Source organism: Ostrinia nubilalis, chromosome 4 (genome assembly GCF_963855985.1).
Source record: "Ostrinia nubilalis chromosome 4, ilOstNubi1.1, whole genome shotgun sequence".
In the NCBI taxonomy this organism is placed as follows: Eukaryota; Metazoa; Arthropoda; class Insecta; order Lepidoptera; family Crambidae; genus Ostrinia; species Ostrinia nubilalis.
In genome coordinates, this window is record NC_087091.1 from 16,046,543 (window position 1) to 16,068,551 (window position 22,009).

The 22,009-nt window shown below is 36.9% G+C and overlaps 2 protein-coding genes across 7 annotated transcripts in view; both read right to left on the reverse strand.

The window, feature by feature from the left end:
* Nucleotides 1-22,009, reverse strand: part of LOC135071259 (four and a half LIM domains protein 2) — a 196,799-nt gene that overhangs the window by 49,566 nt on the left and 125,224 nt on the right. For all 3 annotated transcript variants that reach the window (XM_063965044.1, XM_063965042.1, XM_063965043.1), the window contains exons 3-6: nucleotides 19,477-19,624; nucleotides 18,658-18,874; nucleotides 18,434-18,537; nucleotides 17,745-17,888 (exon numbers count right to left, since the gene is read on the reverse strand). In XM_063965044.1, coding sequence (XP_063821114.1) covers nucleotides 17,745-17,888; nucleotides 18,434-18,537; nucleotides 18,658-18,874; nucleotides 19,477-19,624 — 613 coding nt within the window. The remainder of the gene's footprint in view (nucleotides 1-17,744; nucleotides 17,889-18,433; nucleotides 18,538-18,657; nucleotides 18,875-19,476; nucleotides 19,625-22,009) is intronic.
* LOC135071261 (uncharacterized) lies at nucleotides 187-1,755 on the reverse strand. 4 transcript variants are annotated; one of them, XM_063965053.1, is made up of 3 exons: nucleotides 1,259-1,460; nucleotides 938-1,127; nucleotides 187-736 (listed from the first exon to the last, which is right to left on the reverse strand). In XM_063965053.1, exons 1-3 carry the CDS (start codon nucleotides 1,365-1,367, stop codon nucleotides 277-279), a joined length of 759 nt encoding a protein of 252 aa, XP_063821123.1. In that variant the 5' UTR covers nucleotides 1,368-1,460; the 3' UTR covers nucleotides 187-276. The 4 variants fall into 4 exon arrangements, with proteins under 4 accessions (XP_063821123.1, XP_063821122.1, XP_063821121.1 ...); XM_063965052.1 differs by lacking the exon at nucleotides 938-1,127 and having other exon boundaries at nucleotides 1,250-1,755; XM_063965051.1 differs by having other exon boundaries at nucleotides 187-496; nucleotides 938-1,755.

Below are 22,009 nucleotides of genomic sequence, written 5' to 3' on the forward strand. Positions count from 1 at the left end.
ACCTCGCTAATAACTTGCAAAAATACAAAAAGGATCCAATTTTGTATAAAGGACTTTTTGCAATGGAATTCTACTACAAGCCAATCTTATTAAAGCCTCGGTATGTCTTAGGTTCCAAATTCCCGCTGTACAAGGAAGGTGCCAAGTTAATTCATCGCTACAGGGCTCATAAAGAAAACAAACGCAAACAGGGAATCATATTTTAATGTTTTCAAATTCAGTCATGCTCATTTCGAAGCTTTCATAACACTGCGCTCGTGCTCGTTAGTACAAGCGCTAGTCTCCTGAGTTACCCCAGAAATCGTCTAAGTCCTCTTCTTCAATTACCTCTTTCTCTTGATTGACATCTTTTTCTTCTTCGAAGGAGTCGAGTTTAGGCAGATCCTTCATTTTCGGCTTCTTGTCTGTGGTGTCTTCGTCAGGCGCGCTGTCCACAGACGCGTCAGTGCTCCACGTCTCATTTCTTCGCTCCCTGGAATTTTCTCGCGAGCGACTTCTGGAATAAGAACGCGTGGCTAGATTAGGGGCACTCCCAAAACCACTGACGTTGTCATCTTTACGCATACTGTCGAACTCGGCTTCCTCGAGTGACGTGAACAGCTTTAGCTCTTCCTCGCGGGACGCCCGCGACTCTTTAGAAGAGTTCGACGAAGAAGAGTGACGTTTTTTGAAACTCCTGCGCCGGCCACTCGGGTCGCTTCGTTGCAACGGTCGGAACTTTATTCCGTCAAGTGATCTTAAACAAATTTACAATACATGAGTCGTTTATAGTACAGGTGATCAATGAATCCGATATCGGAATTAGCTTTCTACTCGTGCATTGGTGATAAATGGATTCTCATGACCGTTGATGATGGATGGTAACTATCACTTAACTACTGATCGTGCAAGTGGCACTACGTGAGTACGAAGCAGTTGGAAATCGGTGGATATTAACCTTAAAAAATCTTCGCTGTATACTCCTTTTTGGTCATCGTCGAATGATTGGAAATGTATTTCGGGCAGTGTTTGCGCTTGTGGGGTGGGGCTCTTAGGGCGGTAATGCCAGGTCAGTTTCTCTTTGGCTTCGTTTCTCTCGAGGTCACCTTCGTCACGCTCGAAAGAATTTGCCGAAATACGATTGGGATCTGAAATATTTTCAACAGACGTAGTAACAGACGTTGGTGATCTGTCTCTGTAGCCGACACTGAAGGAATCGGATGTGTTCGTTATAATTGTTTTCGTCTTTGTCGGTAATGTCGGTAAGTACCTTTCTGACCTGTAGTCACCGTTCGCTTGCGATTGAGAGCTATTATCTTCAACGGAGTCCTGTCCAAAACTGGAAATTTTTGTTGAGAATAATATGGCTGTAGAATCGGGTTGACCATCGTAGTACTTGACAGCGACCGATTTTAGTTTTCCATCGTCGTCTTCAGTTAAGCAGAGGTAGCCTTGACCGCAGCCGACGGTCCAGTCGGCCGCTGTGGAATGGTTGGCGGTCTTCTGGAGCAGTCTGGAGTAGTGGTCGACGAGGTCTTGGAAGTCCGGGTCGGTGTCCGGCAGGATTCCGCTCAGTATGTGCCTCAGGGTTTCTATTGCTTCGTTGACCCCGGCGTAGGAGATTATAACGGACAGCAACAGTCCCATTTCGTCACTAAAATCACAGGTTGTTTACTTGAAATTGGAATGGATTAGGGACTAAAGTTCGGAGGGTTGCAGGGAGCAGGGTGCAGCGGTGTAACGCCGAGACAAGATTTGAACAACTGAAATAAAAGTGTTATAGTTGCCAAAGGTTTGTGTCCACATTTAGAATTGCGCTTGGCTGTGTGGCCAGACAACATTATGTTTATGTCCCAGTTGATCGTGTCCAAGGTTAAGCTGTTGCGGGTATTTTATGGCTAAGACAATAACTGTGATTTATCAACTGATTGGTTTCCGTTGTTTACGGGGGAAGGTTGAACTGCTGCGGATTTACGAGTCGGTTTGGACGAGTGTGGGTTAAACTCGTTATGCTGTCCAACTCAAACATTGACATACTTTAATCAAATGTTCCTAATCACCTAATACATCGTGCTTGATTTAGTGCCTATAGCATAGCTCGAGTTCAAATTGGATCAAGATTAGGAGGTTCGATGTTTCTATCAATAATCTCATCGAAATTAATTAGTAGACATAAGCTTTGAGTGAAATTAATTTAGCAATATTGTGCATCAGTTTCATTATTCAAATATCTCCTTTCTTCAATATCACTACAATTGGTTTGGACGGTGACAACTTTATTAGATTATAGATAAACTAATAGTTGATCCTAAATTAATTGTAACGTTGCCTAATTGGCGTTTAATGAAGGGGAAAATCCACTCTACTCTTGAAGCGCTCTACACCGTCCGTTCATAGTAACCGTATTTTTAGATCGTGTGATGTAAGCGCACAATATAAATCTGTAAATCATCGCGTAAATATGCAAAAATATTGAAATTTTCGCGAAGAAACTTGACATTGGATTAGCGGTGAGGCTGAAAATAGTGCTATAGCTGATCAGATGTGATATAACAAGTGAGTCATCGACCTCTTGTGAAAAAACGAACAAGTGTGGACTTTGATAATTAAGGATTTGTAATTTTTGACTAATTTCCAGACGTGTGTAGGTGGGTTTAAAACTGGTAAGACAGGAGTCCCTAATACTACCTCATGCAATATGGATTAAGGAATAACTTTATGATATCCTGTTTAGTTGGTTTCAGTTCTACATTCAAATTGATTTTTGACAACCGAGTGATCCTGAATGTTACATACTGAGTAGTAGGTACGTAAATGGGTCATTCCATAAAAATCTGTATATTTTCGACGTCATTTTGTCCGTAACTTTTTTAAGATACTTTTGAATACTTTATTAGTGTAAATTATAGTTTATTAATTAATTATGTTATGTCTAAAAGGGCCAGTCACTTTATGCTTTATTTTAGGAGAAATTATAATTTTCAATTTTTTCATACTACATTACTCCTATATGACTTCTAATAAAGTATAAAACTTATAACCTTAACATTTATAAATAAGTTAATATACTTAATGTAGTTGTTTTGTTATTATCACTATATAAAAAACGTCATTCCCTAACTATTAATTTAGTCCCAAGCGCCGTTTAAAGCTAGGGCCTGACGGTCTAGGGACTGACGATTTGGAGTAAAACTTAACACAAATGCAGATTAACTTTATATTATAAGATACTTAATACGATGTACCGAAAATAGCCGAAAAACCACACGTAAATACTATTAAATTATATACAATTTCCTATTGTAATCAATAAAGCTACTCAACTAGGGACTGACGAAGTGCCTGGATCAACACATGTTTCCGCAACAACTGCCACGTTTGCACTAATTCAAAAAACGGCTACTGCAAAGCCAGTATGGTCTTAGGATAACTTCGTATCGTACTTTAAACTCAACTAAATGTCATTCACTCTTAAATACAAATTAAAGCGCAAAATTATAAAATCAGTGCGTGGCGAGGGAATGACGCTAAAAGCTGTGGACTCTTTTTCAACTAAAGAAAATCAAATTATTGTTTATTGAAACCGCAAAATATTAATAGAATTTGGTGTAATATACATTTAAATTGATTATTCGTTAATTAAAACAAAGGATATAGTTGATGTTTTTATAAATATGGGTTCCAAAACACAAACTTTTGGAGTACGGACATGCCTAGGGAATGACGCTTTGGGTCATTTAAAAGGAATTTAAGATGTTTTAAAAATAGTTTCAAAAAATACAAATGGGTGATGAATAAAGCACATTGCGAGCTGTTATTTAACAATTTTGGAATAAAATATTAACAATTATTTCATGTGAAATGTGGCACGGACTAAGAGTTGACATATTTTTGTGGAATGACCCAAATAGAATAATTATTAAAAAATATACGTAGAGGTCTATCTGGATGTTTTAAAAATCGTTGATGTTACTTTACGATAGATATTTGTATAATTATTTAAAAACGAAATATTCACATAGAAGTCTTTAGAATTTCAGGATTATATTATTTAATATAATGTGATTGTTTAATATTTGAATGCAGAACCTAATCTATCTTGTGTGGATCTTTTTTTTTATTTGTTTAAACTTTTTTTAAACATTTATTCCGCACCAAGCTTGATACTAACATTTCCTTATAGCAAAATGAATTCCTCAAATACCAAGTCACGGGGAAAATGCTGAAAAATCTAATTACCATGACATACTTTCTTCAAAGCGAGTCCTTGAAACTATGGTATGTGACCCAAAACTTTTTTATTTAGCAAAACTGGCGCACTCTGTATTGGCATATTTATAGATGCGGTTTAATATAAGTTTAGAAATATGTCAAGTGGCTTTCTAATATATGGTACTCCAAAGGTAGGTTACGTCCCACTGACGTATTAATATCATCTATCTACGCTACTTCATCATATTAAACAAATGGAATTATCCTTCTGAATTAGCTAACAAGTTTATCATCTTACAGAATTGTTAAAAAGCCACGTTTGTTTTCCAGATTCAGTTCAAAATCTTGGACTAATAAAACCATGTTCAAAACGTAATGATGACCCGAAAAGTAATTATTTATTTTAAAAAGATTACCAAAGTGACTCATATTTATATTAATGATTTTTACTTCACAATAATAAAAATATTTTAATTCTTTCAGATTTGTTTGTTGCAAACCACTTCGATCTCGGATTTTGGAGTAGGTAACATTGTCTGTAATTTATAACATCCGATTTCTTTCGGACATTCTAACATTCTAACACCGGATAGCTTACGACGGGCATATCCTGGATTCCCGGCGTACAATGGGATGACTGCCAGGGGAAAACAGAATGATTAGCAGACTTTAACCGCCGTGACGTCGGCGCGATCTCATCGGAACCAGGAATAACTCGCTTGTACTCATAATTGTTCTGGTTTCAGAGTTCAGACAACACACCAAAGTTTAACTTGTTAAGAAATAACTAATAACGCAGCGTGGGACGTCCACCCACAAGGTGGACCGACGACCTGATAAAGGTAGCAGGAAGGCGCTGGATGCAGGCCGCTACCAACCGTGCGATGTGGAAGTCATTGGGGGAGGCCTATGTTCAGCAGTGGACGTCCCGTGGCTGAAATGATGATGATGATGAAGAAATAACTAGAAAGAATATTTTTCGTCTCATTTTAAATTGCCAAAAATAACGTTTGATTTATTGATAGTTCTTTTATTTTCAGAGCAAATTATTTATTTGTACCTCTTAGATTTTTAGAGCAAAATTAATTCTCAACTTTTAATCTGTGACATCGTTAAATCGCCTCTTCAATATATTTTTAGTCAAAATAAACTGTATGTGCGAAACTTTTCAATGTTTCCAACCGCGTCGCTAAGGCTGAGTTGTACTACCTTGCTTTAACAGTAACTATCACGATAACCGGTGTGTTTTGTATGGAGTTTGACAGATTTTTGACGTTTGTCAAAGTTAAAGTAAGATGGTGCAACCCAGCCGAGTATTCTTACTGAAAATAAATTGGCCTCGTCACATCCTCGTCACGACTGGAGTCATCGACATTTGCACTGACTGCCCGCCTTATAGTGCACGTACGTAAGCGTTTCAAGAAAGTCTAAAGACTTCAAATTGTTGGGGACACCCATCAAACAAATTTCATAGAGGGCCATCAAAATAATAAATGTAGAGTAAAAAATATTTTGGTAACTTAGTGATAGAGTCAGTTAAATTGCATTTACAAAATTATTTTCAGTTGTAATATCCAATAACAACTTTGATTTTTTTTATTTTAATTGTTAAACGCCCAAAATTCATTAACAAAACTTTAACATCAGCTATCATGGCTTATCTTGAAAAGTTTATTTTAATGTTTATATGTATAATTAATTAAATAAAATCACTTAAATATCTCTCATCTTCGGACACACTCAGTATTCATCCATTCGACTTACGAAACTAAAAGCCAACACTAAAGTCTTTGCCCTAAGCCCTACCTTCCCTACGCAACCAGCCCTACGTTGCCCTAAACTCCCGCGCAACCGTCCATAAGTTGTCCTAAACATGGAGTCAAAGGCAAGGTCACATTCAGTGAAAGTGCGTGCCGAGAACGGCGCGTTTGGGCGGGCGGCGTAACCCGATCCGGCGTGACGTCACGCGGGCCGTGCGCAGTGGCCGCACTTATGCACAATGGAACCATGAACTAGCTGGAGGCGATTGTTTGGAGACGTTACACGCTTTTGTGGAGTCGTTTTTGAGATCGTCTTTGTTTTATTTTTGAAATTGATACTCAATAATCAAGATTAGTTTTTAATGTGCTCATTAAATCGACTCTTACCGAAAAGGTTTTATAAATTCATATTTCGTTATGCCAAATGTTTACTTGAAGAGTGAAAATTGATACATTTAGGTAGGAAGGAATCCCTTCTTAAGTATTCCAATAGTGATAGTATTGATATGGTTGATTTTATAGACATCACGTGAGAAAACTTTTGACAGTAGGTATTTTACTTCGTCAACATTTTGCTCTTATTGTAATTTTTGATACGAGAGAATACAAAAGTAGAGTTTTAATAAAAGCGAGGATTGATTTACAAAACTAACAATTTTCTGCATTCAATGAATATCAATGTTCGATATTGAGCGATGAATATTCATAAACAATTTCACGCTCCGGCGCGGCGTACGAAACAAATAAAGCTTTTAATTGAACCACCTCGCTGTAGTTCTGAAATTTTAACGATGTCTCTACTCTTTGATACAGTTTAATTTGAAGTAGGTATCCAAACGAAACAATAACTGAACAAATGAAGTGACCCGATGGGCGTCTTGAAACCTGCTTACGGGAATATTGCTTTCACGGAATCCAAAAAACAATAGAACCAAAACACCTATGTTCTTCTTGTACAAGTACTTAAATCAATATTCAACGTGACATTCGCACAAATGAACCCCAGAGATTTGATTGCCATTATTAAAGAAGAAGAAGACTAACAAATGCAATTAACTTGTCATATCATAGTCAAAAAAATAGATGCTTTTATTACTTACAATGAGAAGTATCTACAGATTTCCTGAAAGAAAAACCTTCAGAGTTGGTACTAAAGACTTAATCGAGCAAAAAAGTTCCCTCTGAAATATTACCGTCTGAAAAAGCCTCCAATGTTTACAAACAAACCAAATCGAAGGCACTCGTCCAAAACCTTACGCATACTACATAAGTTACGCGCGCGTAACGTATCTTAGTTAAACTTTGCTCATGAATGAAGCGTTATTTTCGCATGATGCCATCTTTTTTCACACGCGTTGGCGTAACACACTAGATATTAGCTCGTATCCACTGGGTGTGCTCATATTTTACTTTAATTTACGTATAGCGGCATTATTAGATGAAAACTCAACGTTTGTTTCGCGAGTTCAATGTCATTTGGATTTGTTTGACGATGTCTTATTTAAACAGTTGAAAAAATATTTGATTATTTTTTATTGAATGGAGAGGATATTGTTGTAATGGTTTTATGTGGTTACGAGTTGATGTATTTATGGAAGAGTTGTTTGTTACTGTAAGCTGGTTATTAATGGCTAATCTTTACCACGATGGATAAATTAAGAAATAACTCTATCAAACTTATACTTTAGCCTTTTTCTAAAGTATAAGTTTGATAGAGTTATTTCCCCTGACCCTAAAGATTACAATGATAGGTGTAAACATCAAATTAAAGGCATGAATCGACTTTTGAGCTTCATAATTTCATAAAAAAACCCTAAAATAAGACCTACTTATGGTCCAATTCATTATTCAAATTGAAATATTAGCTAGACTTCAGCATTTTCAGCCCCTAAGAAGGTATGCATCTATGTTTGTGCCCTTTGTTGTCCGTAACTACTTAACTGTAAAGATTTTCTATGAAATTAAACTACTCTACTCACACGGTGTACGTTGCATGCCTCATTTTTATGTTCCCAGAAATTTTTATAGATCAAATTATCTGGACACGCGCCAAATACACGGCGAATTTAGACACGAGCTTACCCGTAAGGCCATCTTATTAACGCGCACTGTCACCTGTCGAACGGGACTAATCAACGATTAGCGGGGTGACAAGATGCCTAACATAAGCTGGGATATCTTATGAATAAATAGGTGATGTTTTGCAACAAATATGAATAGCGAGCCGACTGTACATGGATGATGGACAGTAAAGAATTTAAGGAATATTTTTAACCATGTCAAAGCTTCATGAGAGCTGCATGGATCTAGAAAGTCAGGATAAGTACTTATATCGTCTTGGCGGACATACTGGCCGTGCCCGCAGATAGTTTTTTTTATGCAAGACAAGGCAGGTATTTGACTGCAGTCTATGATGATATGATACATATCTGCCCTGTAAGTGCCCATTCGCTTTTGAAAAGGCCCGGATTATAGTGTTCAGGAAAGATACCAGCAGGCAGCGAATTCCAGTATTCTGTGCAATAAAGAGTAATATCGATACCTCTGGGCTCAAAGGTCGTAAAGGACAAAGTACGACTTTTCAGGAGAAGCAAGAAACGTTTTTTTATTTTTTTAGTCGACGATAACTTTTTTGTTTTTTGAGCTATTAAATTATGACTTATGAAGAAAGTGCTTAGAATTCACAGCATTTTCCGAAGAGGTATTGAAAAACTGGACTAGAGCTGTATTTACTGAGATAGATTTCCTTTACGCCCTCAAAATTACAATAAAAAGACCTTTACGCCCCTCAAATATTCGTCCTAGGCAAGTTACTTAGGTCGTAAGTCTATTTTTATTTCACAAAACTACAAAACTAAGGTAATAAATGACAATTTACATAGTTTTGTAGGTTTTCATGGGTCGTAACGGGACACCCAGGTAAGGTATTATGAAAGGTTAAATTGATGATTTAGCTTAAATATTTAATATTTTATGGTATTTCATATGTAATATACCATTTCTTCACATATTTTAAATGAATTATGGTTTTTTAAATGAAATAAAATGATTTTCCGTAGCTTCATAATTTAATGCACACAACTTATGAAACTATTTAAATAGAAGTTTTGATATCTTCGAACTAGAAGAAACTATTTCCGATATAAAAGCAAATTTAGAAAATAAACATTATGACGCTTTTAAATAAAACTTCATAAATGTCTACTTTATAGGAAAAACCGAAACCAAATTAATTTTATTTATTTATTTAATCATTATTATTGTTTCGAAAAACTACAAATAGCGGACTTAATTCCATAGGGCAGTCTGTCCACCAGTTGACCTTATGATAATGCAGATAATATAATAGAATTATTAAGGACAAACGAAAACCAAACTATATTAATTATTTATTATATTAGTTAATAAGAATTTAGAATAATTATTATTCTAAATTCTAAATAAATTAAACATTATTAATTCATAGTAGCTTAAAATTATGTCATTGTACTTGGTATAAAAGTAGAAAAGTTAGGTAAGTAAGATTACAAGTAGGAAGATTTTCATTCCAGTAAAGTACATCCACTTACTTTACTCCCACATAAAACCGTTTTTAAAAGCCAATTATTTTTAATATAAAAATATAACTTCGAAAAAAACTGCATTCACGCTTTTTAGTAGATTAAGAGTAGGTGCACACCGTTGATTTTTAGTTGGCCGATAGTTGTGCCCGATTTTAAATTGTATGAAGAATCGACCAAATTGAATCGGCGTAGTGTGCGCACTCCCATACATGCCCATACTGTACCTCTAGTAGGAAAAACTTTCGAGTTCGTTTCGTTGCGTATTCAAAGTGTCATCGAAAAATTTTGTATGAAAAATTAAACAGCGCCCCCTATATTATAGCCGCCCTAGGGGGCGCTGTTTAATTTTTCATACAAAATTTTTCGATGACACTTTGAATACGCAACGAAACGAACTCGAAAGTTTTTCCTACTAGAGGTACTGATCAACTGCCCGACTAAACTATCGGCCGACGAAAAATCAACGGTGTGCGCCTACTCTTAGTCTCAACATAATATATTTTCCCATGTTGTGTAAATATTTTTCCTACTAGTTATTCTTTATTAGCTGATCCAAATAACTTTAGAAACTATACTAATTTATTATAATTGTAACCAATTGTAACAGTCAAAACTCAAAAGTGGTTTTGACCAAGGGCGTTAGTCAAAATTACTAGAAAATCATTAAAAATAATTGTAAAGTGTAGTATTTGTGTGATTTGTGCATACAAAATAATGACACCTAAGGTACCTACTACAGTAAGGTGACTTTTTTTCTCATAATATTTTTAACAAATCTAGCTTTTTCATTTTTTCAATTTTTATGATGATTGACTATACTAACTTAATTAGGTAATACGTTATTTTATAGCATGTTTTTATTTTCTTAAATCATCTTTTAATAATTATCTTTTACCTGACAAATACCTAGTTTCTTCAAATATGAGAAATAATAAAAAGCAACATTACTTTACCCGATGTGGGTAGATGTCATCATTTTATATGTATAAATCACATAAATTACACTCTAAAATAGTTTTATTATATAATTTTGATGATTTTTTAGGTTCTTTCGTTTGTTCCAAACGCACATACTTAAATACTATAGGAAACGTCTATAAAATTTACCTTCACAGTTATTTTAATATCCTCACTGTGTAGATTTTTTAAATATTTGTTTAGATAATCTAAAAGCGTAAAGGACAAATTATTTAGACTTGGGTATGAAAATGTAAGGTTGTATAGGACAATAGATATACTACATGTACATTATACGCCCAAAAATTTGTGTATACTTGTTCTTTACTACCATGGTAACTGTACTAAAAAATCAAATGGTATTTACATCCCAATTTTCACGATGAATTCTGTTTAGCTTATCAAAAATGATGGGTCGTAAAGGCACTTTTTTTGGGAATTTCGACAAACTAAATATACAGATCGATAGAGAATTAAATTCTGAGTAAAACTGTATGAATAACTCATTTTCGGTATTTTGTCCTTTACGACCTTTGAGCCCAGAGGTATCGATATGTAGCTAACTCTACAATTACAACACAAAATGCTTGTGCTCATCACAATATGTTTTGTGGCCAGCGGGATTCGAATCCAAAACTGCGCTTGCCTGATGCTTATAGTTAATCAAAACGTTGATTTAGTTTCAGATGGTAGGTATGTAACTCGCACAGAATTCGAAGTGAGTTTTACAATACGAATGTAATTTTAATTAATGTTAAAGACTAAAGTTTTATTAGGTGATTTATGTCTTAGTGACGTGATAATTTCTGAGTTGAAGGATCGTAAAATGGCTAGAAGCATTCTTTGATGTTTGTTATTGTTAAAGAAGATACGACAGTAACCAAACAACCGATAAAATAAGTTTATTACTCTCAGAATAAACATAAGTTCTAGACTAGACTTAATTACACCAACTTAGTAGCCAAGTTTGTCACAGCGTTATTTTTAGTACTTATTTGGTAGGGTAAATATCAACAAGGCATGCAGAGTTTAAGGTTTAACAAATTTGTTAAAAAAAAATAGTTTAGGTATATAAATAATGTCAAATAAGGCCAAAACGAACATAAATTTTCCAAATTAACAATTCTAGAAAATGATGATGCGCATTTAAACTGAGCATGAAGACGTGAAAAACACGTGAAAAATCCAAACAAGAAAAGTTGTGCGTCTAACGCCATCTATCGGTGAGTAGAAGTACTTCATACTCTGCATTGCATTAAAAGCGACGCTAGTTCTAAACTTTTAACGCTGCAATGCATTAAAGCTGTCAATGTTGTAAAAATTATATTACAAATCTATATTAAGTCTATAAGATTATTGGGTAGATCATAATAATGACGTATTGTAATATGATGAGACGGTTAGCGGTGATGGCGTGGTTGTGTAAGCCGGTTTTAATCTAATAACTATACCTACCTACTTAGATAGTAACTATATCAATCAATGCAATACACTCTCAAATGGTCATACATTGGTCGCAAAATATAATTGAAATGATAATAGTATTGTGTATTTTACAAAGGGTTTTATTTTAATTACTTGAGTAGGGTGGGTATACGAATATTGAAACATGGTTGATAATGAAAATTGAATCATTTACTTCGCAGATAACTTATAAGGAACAATGCAATCATTGCCATTTTTTAAACCAAATTGCAACCATCTTTATAAAATCGTACATAAGAAGCTTCTCAAAAATAATTATATAGAGGTAGACCTGTACGCGAGTTTCCTTGTGGCTGTGATGATTCATCCCTAACAGCCTTCAGAAAACTACGTAAAATAGTAGGTAGTACTTTATTGCATATGAATACAAGAAAATAATGTAAGGATCAGAACGAGTAGACAAAATAAAAAACATGCACATTTTCTTTAAAACACCACTCACAATAAATTTTCCCGAAACAGCGGTTTCCGAACGCACACAAAATCACACCGCGACGACGATTTGGCGCGAAACTTGAACTTCGAACTGTCACCGCGCGAATCCAATAACTTTTTAAATTAATTTTTTAATTCGCTGGAGGCACAGACTGGAGGAGACACGTCCCCGGTAGCTGTCGAAAGAGTATTGAGTTCACAGTTGGCGAACGCTATCCGGTTAAGAGATGTGTTCCTTGTCGTGTGTGTGCGTCAATTATATTTATTACATCGAACTAGTGACTATAAACAAGCCCAGCGACAGACTTCAAAGAGATCGATAGCTATTTGGGAGATCGATGGAAGAGCTGAAAACTAAATTCTATTTTTCCCTCTAGATTCTCATCAAATAATATAAAAAATTGTGTAATCAACATTAAGTACTTTTACTTCTAAGAGTATAGTGATAAAACAGAACAGGAATATAAATAAGTTTCAATAAAGAAAATTAGCACGAACTCATAACTATAATGTTTGATTGGATACAGCACGCCACTAATGCGATGGAGTAATATTTGCAATAATCGTTCGTATCGGAATATAGGCCACAGCACTTCAAACTCCTACATAATGCTACATTGAGATAAATGTTCAAAACAAACTTGTATCATCATATTTATCGAAATGCACATTAATTTTACAAAAAGGTATAAATGCAAACACTTACCTCTTACTAACGCACTGGCTGAATTAAAAGAAAGTTTGCTCAAAAAAAGAAAAATATAAAACGTCAAATGCAACTTTTTTTCACACAAAAAAAGTTTGAATCAAAAAAGGCGGGTAAATACCTCGAAGTGCCCTCCGCTACTGAAAGTGGTAAGGTGTGAAGTAGTAGTTTATTTTTGTTCCCTAACACATACCAAACATACAGTTTCAATAACCAATTCTGGTAGCTGAACTATTTTTAACGATTGTTCAATAATTTACGATCTGCCTGCTTAGTTTAGAGATACTCTGATAGACTTTTTACTGTTTTCTTATGAATTAAAGCTTTTAAAGTTAAGCAAGTTAATGGGACTTGCAAATAGTTGGGAGCTCACATGATAGGTGCTCTGATTTCTCTTTAGACAAATCGGGTGATTTTAAATCTAGACACTTAACCAAAACGAGAACAGTAATTAAGTATTATGTTAAGGTAAGGTAATTATTCAATTTACCATCTGAGAATTTAACCTAGGGTTCAATAATTCAGGATCTGTTATTCAAGTTTGGAAAACAGTGACTTAATTAAGTACATGATCTTTAAGATTGCAATAAGCTTGATAAGAGAGCAAATTTTTAATAAGTAAATCTCTTTGTAGTTTTTTTTTATCCACAACGAGGAAGCTCTTGGCCTGTATCTGATGGTAAGTGATGAACAGAAATTATATGAATAAACGCCGGATGCAAGATCTTTTAAGATTCCTTGAATACTTTCGTCACGTTTCTATCAAAATCGCGCATTCTCAGACATGTTCCAGCCACAACAAGTTCACCAGTATTTATCTGATGCTAGACAATTGATAACAAACATGAGCATGCAGTTATTACGGTCAATGCTAACTGCTAACTGCAGAGCCATTAGCACTCCACCAAACAGAGTGAAGTGCAACAATAAACAGAACGGGAGAAATACCTTGATCTGCTGTGTTTGATACTTTACGAATAGAAGTGTACCATAGAGGTGTAGTCAACAGCACATCAGACTATTCATTTTTGGTACAAAATAGCCTGTATTACAACTAGAGAAAGCCCGACTAATGTCTAGCTAAAAGCTATTACCCGCGTGAATTTCGGTCAAAGGGAGATCAGCAACTTGGATAAAAATCATAAGCTAGCTATGATTTTCCGTTCACCTATCTATAGGTACCTCTATTCTACTAATCGTTTCATTGCTTTAGGCGAGAAATAGTCATAAACATCCACGTGTGTATAAAGTTTGTACATGTGCCCTAGTCTATGGTCAGATTTAAAGATTAGATAATAATTAGGGCAGCACCACAGTGGATTACTTTATTTATTTCATACGATCAGAACGGCATTACATTTTTTGGTTCCTTTGCGACAATTTCCATAAGATGCATTTTTTTAGAATGGATGATCATCATTAATTTCAGAGCTAGGCCTCCCCCAATGACTTCGTTAATGACTGGTTGGTAGCGGCCTGCATCCAGCGCCTTCCTTCCTGCTACCTTTATGATGTCGTCGGTCATTTCAAAATGGCGAAGTCTAACCGAAGAATAAAGCGAAATTTAGTGACCTGATTTTTGCATTATTGTATTGTTATTGCAGGTCAGAATTACCAATTACATCGTTCTATTTAAACGTTTACCGTCACACGAGTGAATGAATGCACACAGTTGCGGGGCATTAATAACTAGTTGATGCATGGCCGGCACACTTCCACTGCACTGTAAATATAGACCGCATAAAGTTACCAAATTATTGTAGTATTTGATATTTGTAGTACTAGTAGGTACTACATAGCCCTGGGATTATACGCATACCCATGTGTCTAGATGGCCAGTGTCTGTTTTGGGTTGAAGTTTTTGTAATAAAACCTATTCGTCTGATTAATAAAAAAACAAAAACAAAACAGTGGTTAATGTATCATAAATACTAAGTTATAAATGGGACCTACCTGGTCTTTCTAAAAAATAATACGCTGCTTTCGATACCTCCACTGTCGATTTGAGCCTTCCTGATCTGTAGTACACCTAACAAGTTCACCTGAGTGGACTACGGGCACTTGTTCTGCTGACCTAAGGTTCACCTGGGTGAATTGATTAGATTTTGTAGATGAGTATTTAATATTGAAGATTTATGCAAGGTTTTCTCTTTAGGTAGGTGGTACTTATTTGGATTTTTGATATTCTTTATGGACTGAGCCTGGATATAGGTCTTCATGGTTATGAATAATTAGAGCTATGAATAATTATTGCTGAATATGGTTACAGATGATCATGAAGTGGCCAAGACCGCTGTTATTGTTTTCGACAGCCAGACACGTATTCAAACGCGACATTGATAACCATCAGTCACTGTCCCCACAAAACGATTATCTAGGTCTGACAGACGATGCAGATTCATCAAAATGTCGATAATGTAGACGATGCTTTTATCGTTGCAGATACAAATTGAGCGGATATACATTATGCATCGACATTTTCTGCATCAAGAATGACAATTACAGACATTCTATTTATTTTAGCTAAGAAGCTAATGGATGGAGGTTTGGCGTTAAGTACGAAGTACGAGTATACATAGTACGGGCCTTTACGAATCTATTTTATTTTAAAAGATAAGTTATTTGTGTAATGCAAATTACTAATGATCCCGTTCACCACTCCAACTGAGCTAAATATAAGCTTTTGGGTACACCATAATAGTCCAGCAGTTGACGAGGTTTGAAATGCCCTCGAATCGGCAGTTCGACCCTTACACCGTTGGAACTTCAGTATCAATCCTACTAATATTATAAATGCGAAAGTTTGGATGTTTGGATGTTTGGATGTCTGGATGTTTGTTACTCTTTCACGAAAAAACTACTGGACGGATTTTGATGAAACTTCACAGTATTATTGATTATAACCCAGAATAACATATAGGCTATAATTTATTTGACAAAGTAAATTACACGCGGGCGAAGCCGCGGGCAAAAGCTAGTCAAGGCATATTTTCTTAACTTTCCTAGCGTGTTAATGTAAATAATTTCTGTCCATAAAACATAATCATATGTTTTCAATGTCTATGTGAGTTAATAAAATTATTGATTTGATTTGATCCAATGTCTATTTAAATACAGTCCCCGAGGAATGTGTGCCCTTGCTGAACTCGGTGATTTAAACGTATCGTTATTAAATTCTTTGCGAAGATGGCGCCACCAATCCAGCTAATCACTAGACAGACAACAAATTCGCGCGCTGGCAAATGTCAAACCGTCAGTGCGCGCCGAAAATAGACGACGTGCCACCGCGACCATACACTCGTTTGTTTGGGATACGTCGGATCCTGGACCGACAACTACAAGATGATGGTGAATTATTACCGCTAGTACTTGTATCTCACTTATCAGCAGAATACGTAGGGCAACCAAATCCAAAATTAGCCTCAAGCTTCCTTAAAAATTATAATAGGTAACAAATAAGAGCAAACTAGACCAAAAACAAAAAAAAACTTATCTAAAGAGTCGTAACGCCTTGAGCGACATACTCGTAGCAACCAACTGGCTACACAGCTCCTGAACACAAACAACTGCCTGTTTAGGTCGAATAGAATGCGATTGGCTTCCATATAAAACTTCCCAGGAAAAAAGCAGGGATGACACATCATAGGACGTGCACTCCCCAAAAGTCGGATAAACAACTTCAAATCTGATTAAAACCGGGCTGATTGCAGATATATTAAGAAAAAAAAAGAGTCGAAACGCACGCCAGTAATCATAAGCAAAAGCTAGTATCTGAATAATAGTCTGTGACAGCAAAATCTATCGTTTTAACAATGTATTGCAATAATGAGTTAATCAAAGGGCCGATTGCACTAAAACAACACGAATGTAATGATAATGATCATTACTATCAGATATTCTTTGGTAATGTGTTCAGTCTGACATTGACTGCTGAAAGCTCAGTGATAATGGCGCTAAATTGATCGCTACTGCAATTTGGTGTGTATCCAATGAAGGTAATTTGAAAGCATGAAAAATTTGAACTACTAGCAGGTATTTGAACGGTGACAGTTTTATTTGTTTATTGGCAATAATAAAATCAATAATGTTTATTTTGGGTGTTGATGACGAAATTGAGGAATTATATTATTTGAGCAAGGTCTCCATCATAAGCGGCCTATAAGGCTGTGGAGTGAAGTCGATCCGGATAGAGCCGCAGTGAATCGTTTTCTAAAGCATTTTTTTCATCGCAAGACCATGGTAAGCGATTACCTTGAAAACATTTACTATAACTTTCTGGTTGGGGTTTAAATGGTTAATCTGTTCCTACGTGCTCCAGGGGCCCCGTATCGTTGATACGGCTGATAATGCGTTAGCTACTCCCCTGGCTGTGAACATCTACGGAACGCTGTTAACGCTGTCGCGTCGTTCATACTGGCAACTAGCTTTGAAAATCAAAATCAAAATCTTTTATTCAATTTAAACCAATATTTTTGACACTTATGAACGTCAAAAATAAAAAGGGGTAGCCCTGGGCCCTACCAGCGCTTTGCGTGAGAGGGATTGCAACATTTGACTTCAGATATTGTTTTTCGGAGTAGTCCCACGGGACGGGTCGGGCACAGCACAGCGCCTGTTAGAGAAGTAATAAGAACATTCTAGACTGACCTCATCGCAAGCGTGGCAGCGCGGCTTGAGCCGCTCGTCGTAGTGCCGCACGCAGTACAGCCGCCCGTCCAGCGCGCAGTACGCCAGCTCCACCAGTAGCTCGCCGCAGTCCGCGCACGCGAAGCACGACGGGTGGAAAGGTGCCTGTTGGGGGGTTAAGATGATGTGAATATGACCAACAAAAATAAATAAATAAATATAATAATTATTATATCACACACGTTGCTGCTCGCCAGTCCTGTTACTTGAACTTGGCTGGACACGATACCGCGTGTCTAGATTATTAGGTATGTGTGACTATAATAATATGTAAGTATTTGTACAAATAAAAAGGAATGCTGCACGTCAAGTTTGACTCATAATTATATTTTTTTTATTCAGAATAAGGCACGTACCTATATAACCGCAATGAAATCTACATTTTAATCATTAAAAATAAATAGAATTGGTCTTCTCCGAACAAACTACCTATATTCTCCTTATTATTAAAAAGTTACGCCGGGAATGAACACTGGATTAAAATGACATTACCATACTAAATGACAATAATTATAGGGTGTACCTTTTATTATTTTAAGGAGGTAATTAGTTTTATAACAAGTCTTTAACGCCATCTATCGACGAGTAGAAAAATTAAATGTCTTAACAAAGGTTTCGGCGAAGTTAGCTAAATAAAAAATAAAAATTACCTCTTCACCCAGTCTTGGCGCTTGTATGGCGATGCTTCCACTTCGTATGGGTTTGGTACAACCCATACATTCTATTGAGGTTCCATGGTGCTGTTGTGCGACACCTGTAAAAAATAAATTGTTTCAAACAACAGTTTTACTACTCCATAATAGATGGCGCTAACCAAAGCATGCTTTGAATTAGTTCCAAAAACTCTTCATAGATGGCGCATATAATATCTTACCAATGTCAAGTGCAATTTCATTTCTAGCCGAGACGAAGTCTTCGAATTGCTTGCGATGCACTTCATCAATATGTCGGCAATGTGCTAGCGAGAGATCTTGCTTCGGCAGCTGGATAGCGAGGGCCCGGGTCCTCCACGCGCGCCATGCCGCTGCGCCGGTGGCGCCACCTACGCCGGTCGGCGCGCGCTCGGCGAGAGACGTCCAATAAAGCTCCGTCTGTAATAAAATTAATTAAACTTTAATATTACTATGTTTGAACATGATTTGGATATTATTTTTCCGTCGGTTACAAAAAATTAAACATATTTCATATTTTAAATTTAGCGCTTACCAAGCAAGTGTAATCTGGCTACTCACATCAATGTTGTAGGTCTTTAAACATTGATTTCAGATGGCATGCGCCTGTAGTTTGGAAATAAGCGAGTTGCTAGTTTGAACGATATCTTAGGCCTATTTCAAACTCTTGTTAAATTCTTCCCGATTACGATTCGGTGACAAGTAAGAGTTCCATTATAAGGAAGGTAGCAGTGGAAGAGGTGAAGGGTAAATTATATACAGTAACATAAAAGGTAAGCTGAAGTGGCAATGGGCAGGGCACATAGTAGGTTACGCAGAACTGACGGCCGATGGGGCAGCAAGGTACTGAAGTGGAGGCCGTGTACCGGAAAACGCAGGGTGTGACGTCTGCCCACAAGACGACGACATCATAAAGGTAGCAGGAAGGCGCTGGACGCAGGCCGCTACGCAACATTGAAAGCATTGGGGGAGGCCTATGTTCAGCAGTGGACGTCCTATGGCTGAAATGATGATGATGATACCTGTTTGGCGGTGAGTCCGGGCGGGCTGTCGTAGGAGTGGTGGTTGACGCGCGACTCGCGCAGGCCGAGCCGCTCGCGCACCGAGCCCAGCTCCTCGTGGTACACCGAGTGCGACAGCCGGTCGCAGCCGCACGACTTGCATGTCTTCCTGGAATAGGCGAGAATGTGTGGGTTAGATTTATTGTAATTTAATAACCTATAATCAACACTGCGTGATCGAATCAGGAATGAGGAGATCCACAGGAGAACCAAAGTAACCGACATAGCTCGCAGAATTGCTAAAATCGGGGCACATAGCTCGTAGAGACGATGGCCGTTTGGGCAGGAAAGTTCTCGAGTGGCGACCACGGGCTGGAAGACGTAGCGACGATTTGGTAAAGGTCGCGGGAAGAGCCTGGATGCGGGCAGCGCAGGACCGTTCATTATGGAAAACCTTGGGGGAGGCCTTTTGTCCAGCAGTGGACGTCATTTGGCTGAAACGAACGAATCAACACGACCATGGGCAAAAATGGTTTAGAGTTATTGTACATCAGACGACCATGGGCATAACCAGCTTGACAGCTTCTAGGCCAGGGAGAACATTATCGCCCAGATCGTCCAGATGGGGGAGGCCGAAACTTAGAGCAGCTGTCCTACACGACGCAGCTTTCGGAATCGTTGTCTTTGTTTTTCACGTTTATCAGGTTAATATTGTTTGGCCATCGTTTTCAAACTTAACTTTAACCTGAAGCCGCTAAGTAGATATTGAAAGAAGACAGATCTGACCCATATTTTAAATACACACTCATGCAACAATTTACAACAATAATTTTACAGATGAATGATGCAGATTGCAGCGATTCAGTTATAAATCTCCCTCTCTCCTCTGCGAACGTTTTTTTTTTTCAAATAACTAAAGCAAGTTATTAAAAAAGTAATATAATTATTAGAAAGGTAAAAAGATTCATACTACATAAACACTGGACTATGAACGGTAGTCCACAAATTAGGTAGAAGACACGACGTATTTGAAGAATTGCCAAGTGACCAAAAGATAGTAAAAGATGAGTTACCGCTTTATCTACCTACCTATTTATTTCAGTACGTTATTTATTCTTCTTCAGCGCGTTGAACCTGTTTGTTTGTTTAAAGGTAATATCAAAATATGTTTAAATAAGATGCCTGAAGAATCGTTGAACTCTAAATAATAACATCCAAACAATAACCATTCAATTTCTTAAATAAACACGTCCGCTGCCCATTCAGTGGTTTTCTCATGCGTGTTTAAAGAATATTTTGTTCTCACATTAGCCATGTATTAGCTTTGTGACGTCACTTGTAAGTCTGCACACGGAAAGTCAGTAACCTCGGAATGACATTACGTGCATGATTACTTGCCTAAACTGAAAACTTAAATCTATCTTCTAACTTCTATACTTTAATAAATCTGTAGAGAGATCAATTCTGTACATGAAATATATTTTCAAAATAACTATCAGGGGGTGATTAGTGATCGATACTGATGCCACAAATGCAATCAGTAAAATTTTTGTCTGTCTGTCTGTCTGTATGTTCCTTATAGAAACAAAAAGTACTAGACGGATTTTAAGGAAACTTAGTACAATTATTCTTCATACTCCTGGGCAGGTTATAGTATACTTAGGAATTCCCACGGGAACAGGAATTAGCGGGAAAATCCTTTTGTATGAAAAATTAGTGACCGACCGAATATTCGTTTTCGTTTTCGTTTTCGGCCATTTTCGGCCAAAAAATGGACATTCGGCCATATTTTCGTTTTCGGCCAAAAACCAGCCGAAGCTTCGGCCAAACCGAATATCAGAAATACGTGAATAAGATGGTGACGTTTATCGTTCCGATATCTTCGGTAGTGAATCTGGTGCACTCATGGTTCCAATCAGACTTGAACGGACGCGGTATTGTCACACTCTTTTGAAGTTGTGAAGTGAGGTTACGTTGTAAAGGGTGTCCAGCGAGAATTTTCCAAGTTCAAAATTGAATACAAATAAAACCAAAGAATTTTCATTAAGTTTAATTGTTTCAAAATAGAGTCTAATGCGGATTTGAAATACGCCATGGTCAGGAGCCTACAGAGCGTTCGCAGTTGAACAATAAGTATTTGAAATGTATTGTCGAATGATCGATGAATGTCTGATACCACAACTGCAACTGCATCCCGGTCAACTACGTAACTCTATTTCAGCAAGAAGGTGTCTCACCACACACGGAGAGTACCTCGATGGAGACGCTGAGGACTATTTTTTTTTTCAAATAAATTATCAGCAAGTACAGGGACATACCCTAGCTGCCTCGGTTACCAGATCTCACACCATGCGACTTTTTCTTGTGGGGATATCTCAAGTCAAAAGTTTACAGCAAACAATCCTTAAATAATTCAGGTTCTGTAAGAAAATATCCGCCGTGAAGTTGCAGGAAAATTATTAGCGCTCTCGCATTGTTGCGAATGTAAGGGTCATCATTTAAAAGACATTGCCTATAAAAAAATAAATCCGCATTGTTAAACTCCAGTTTGCAT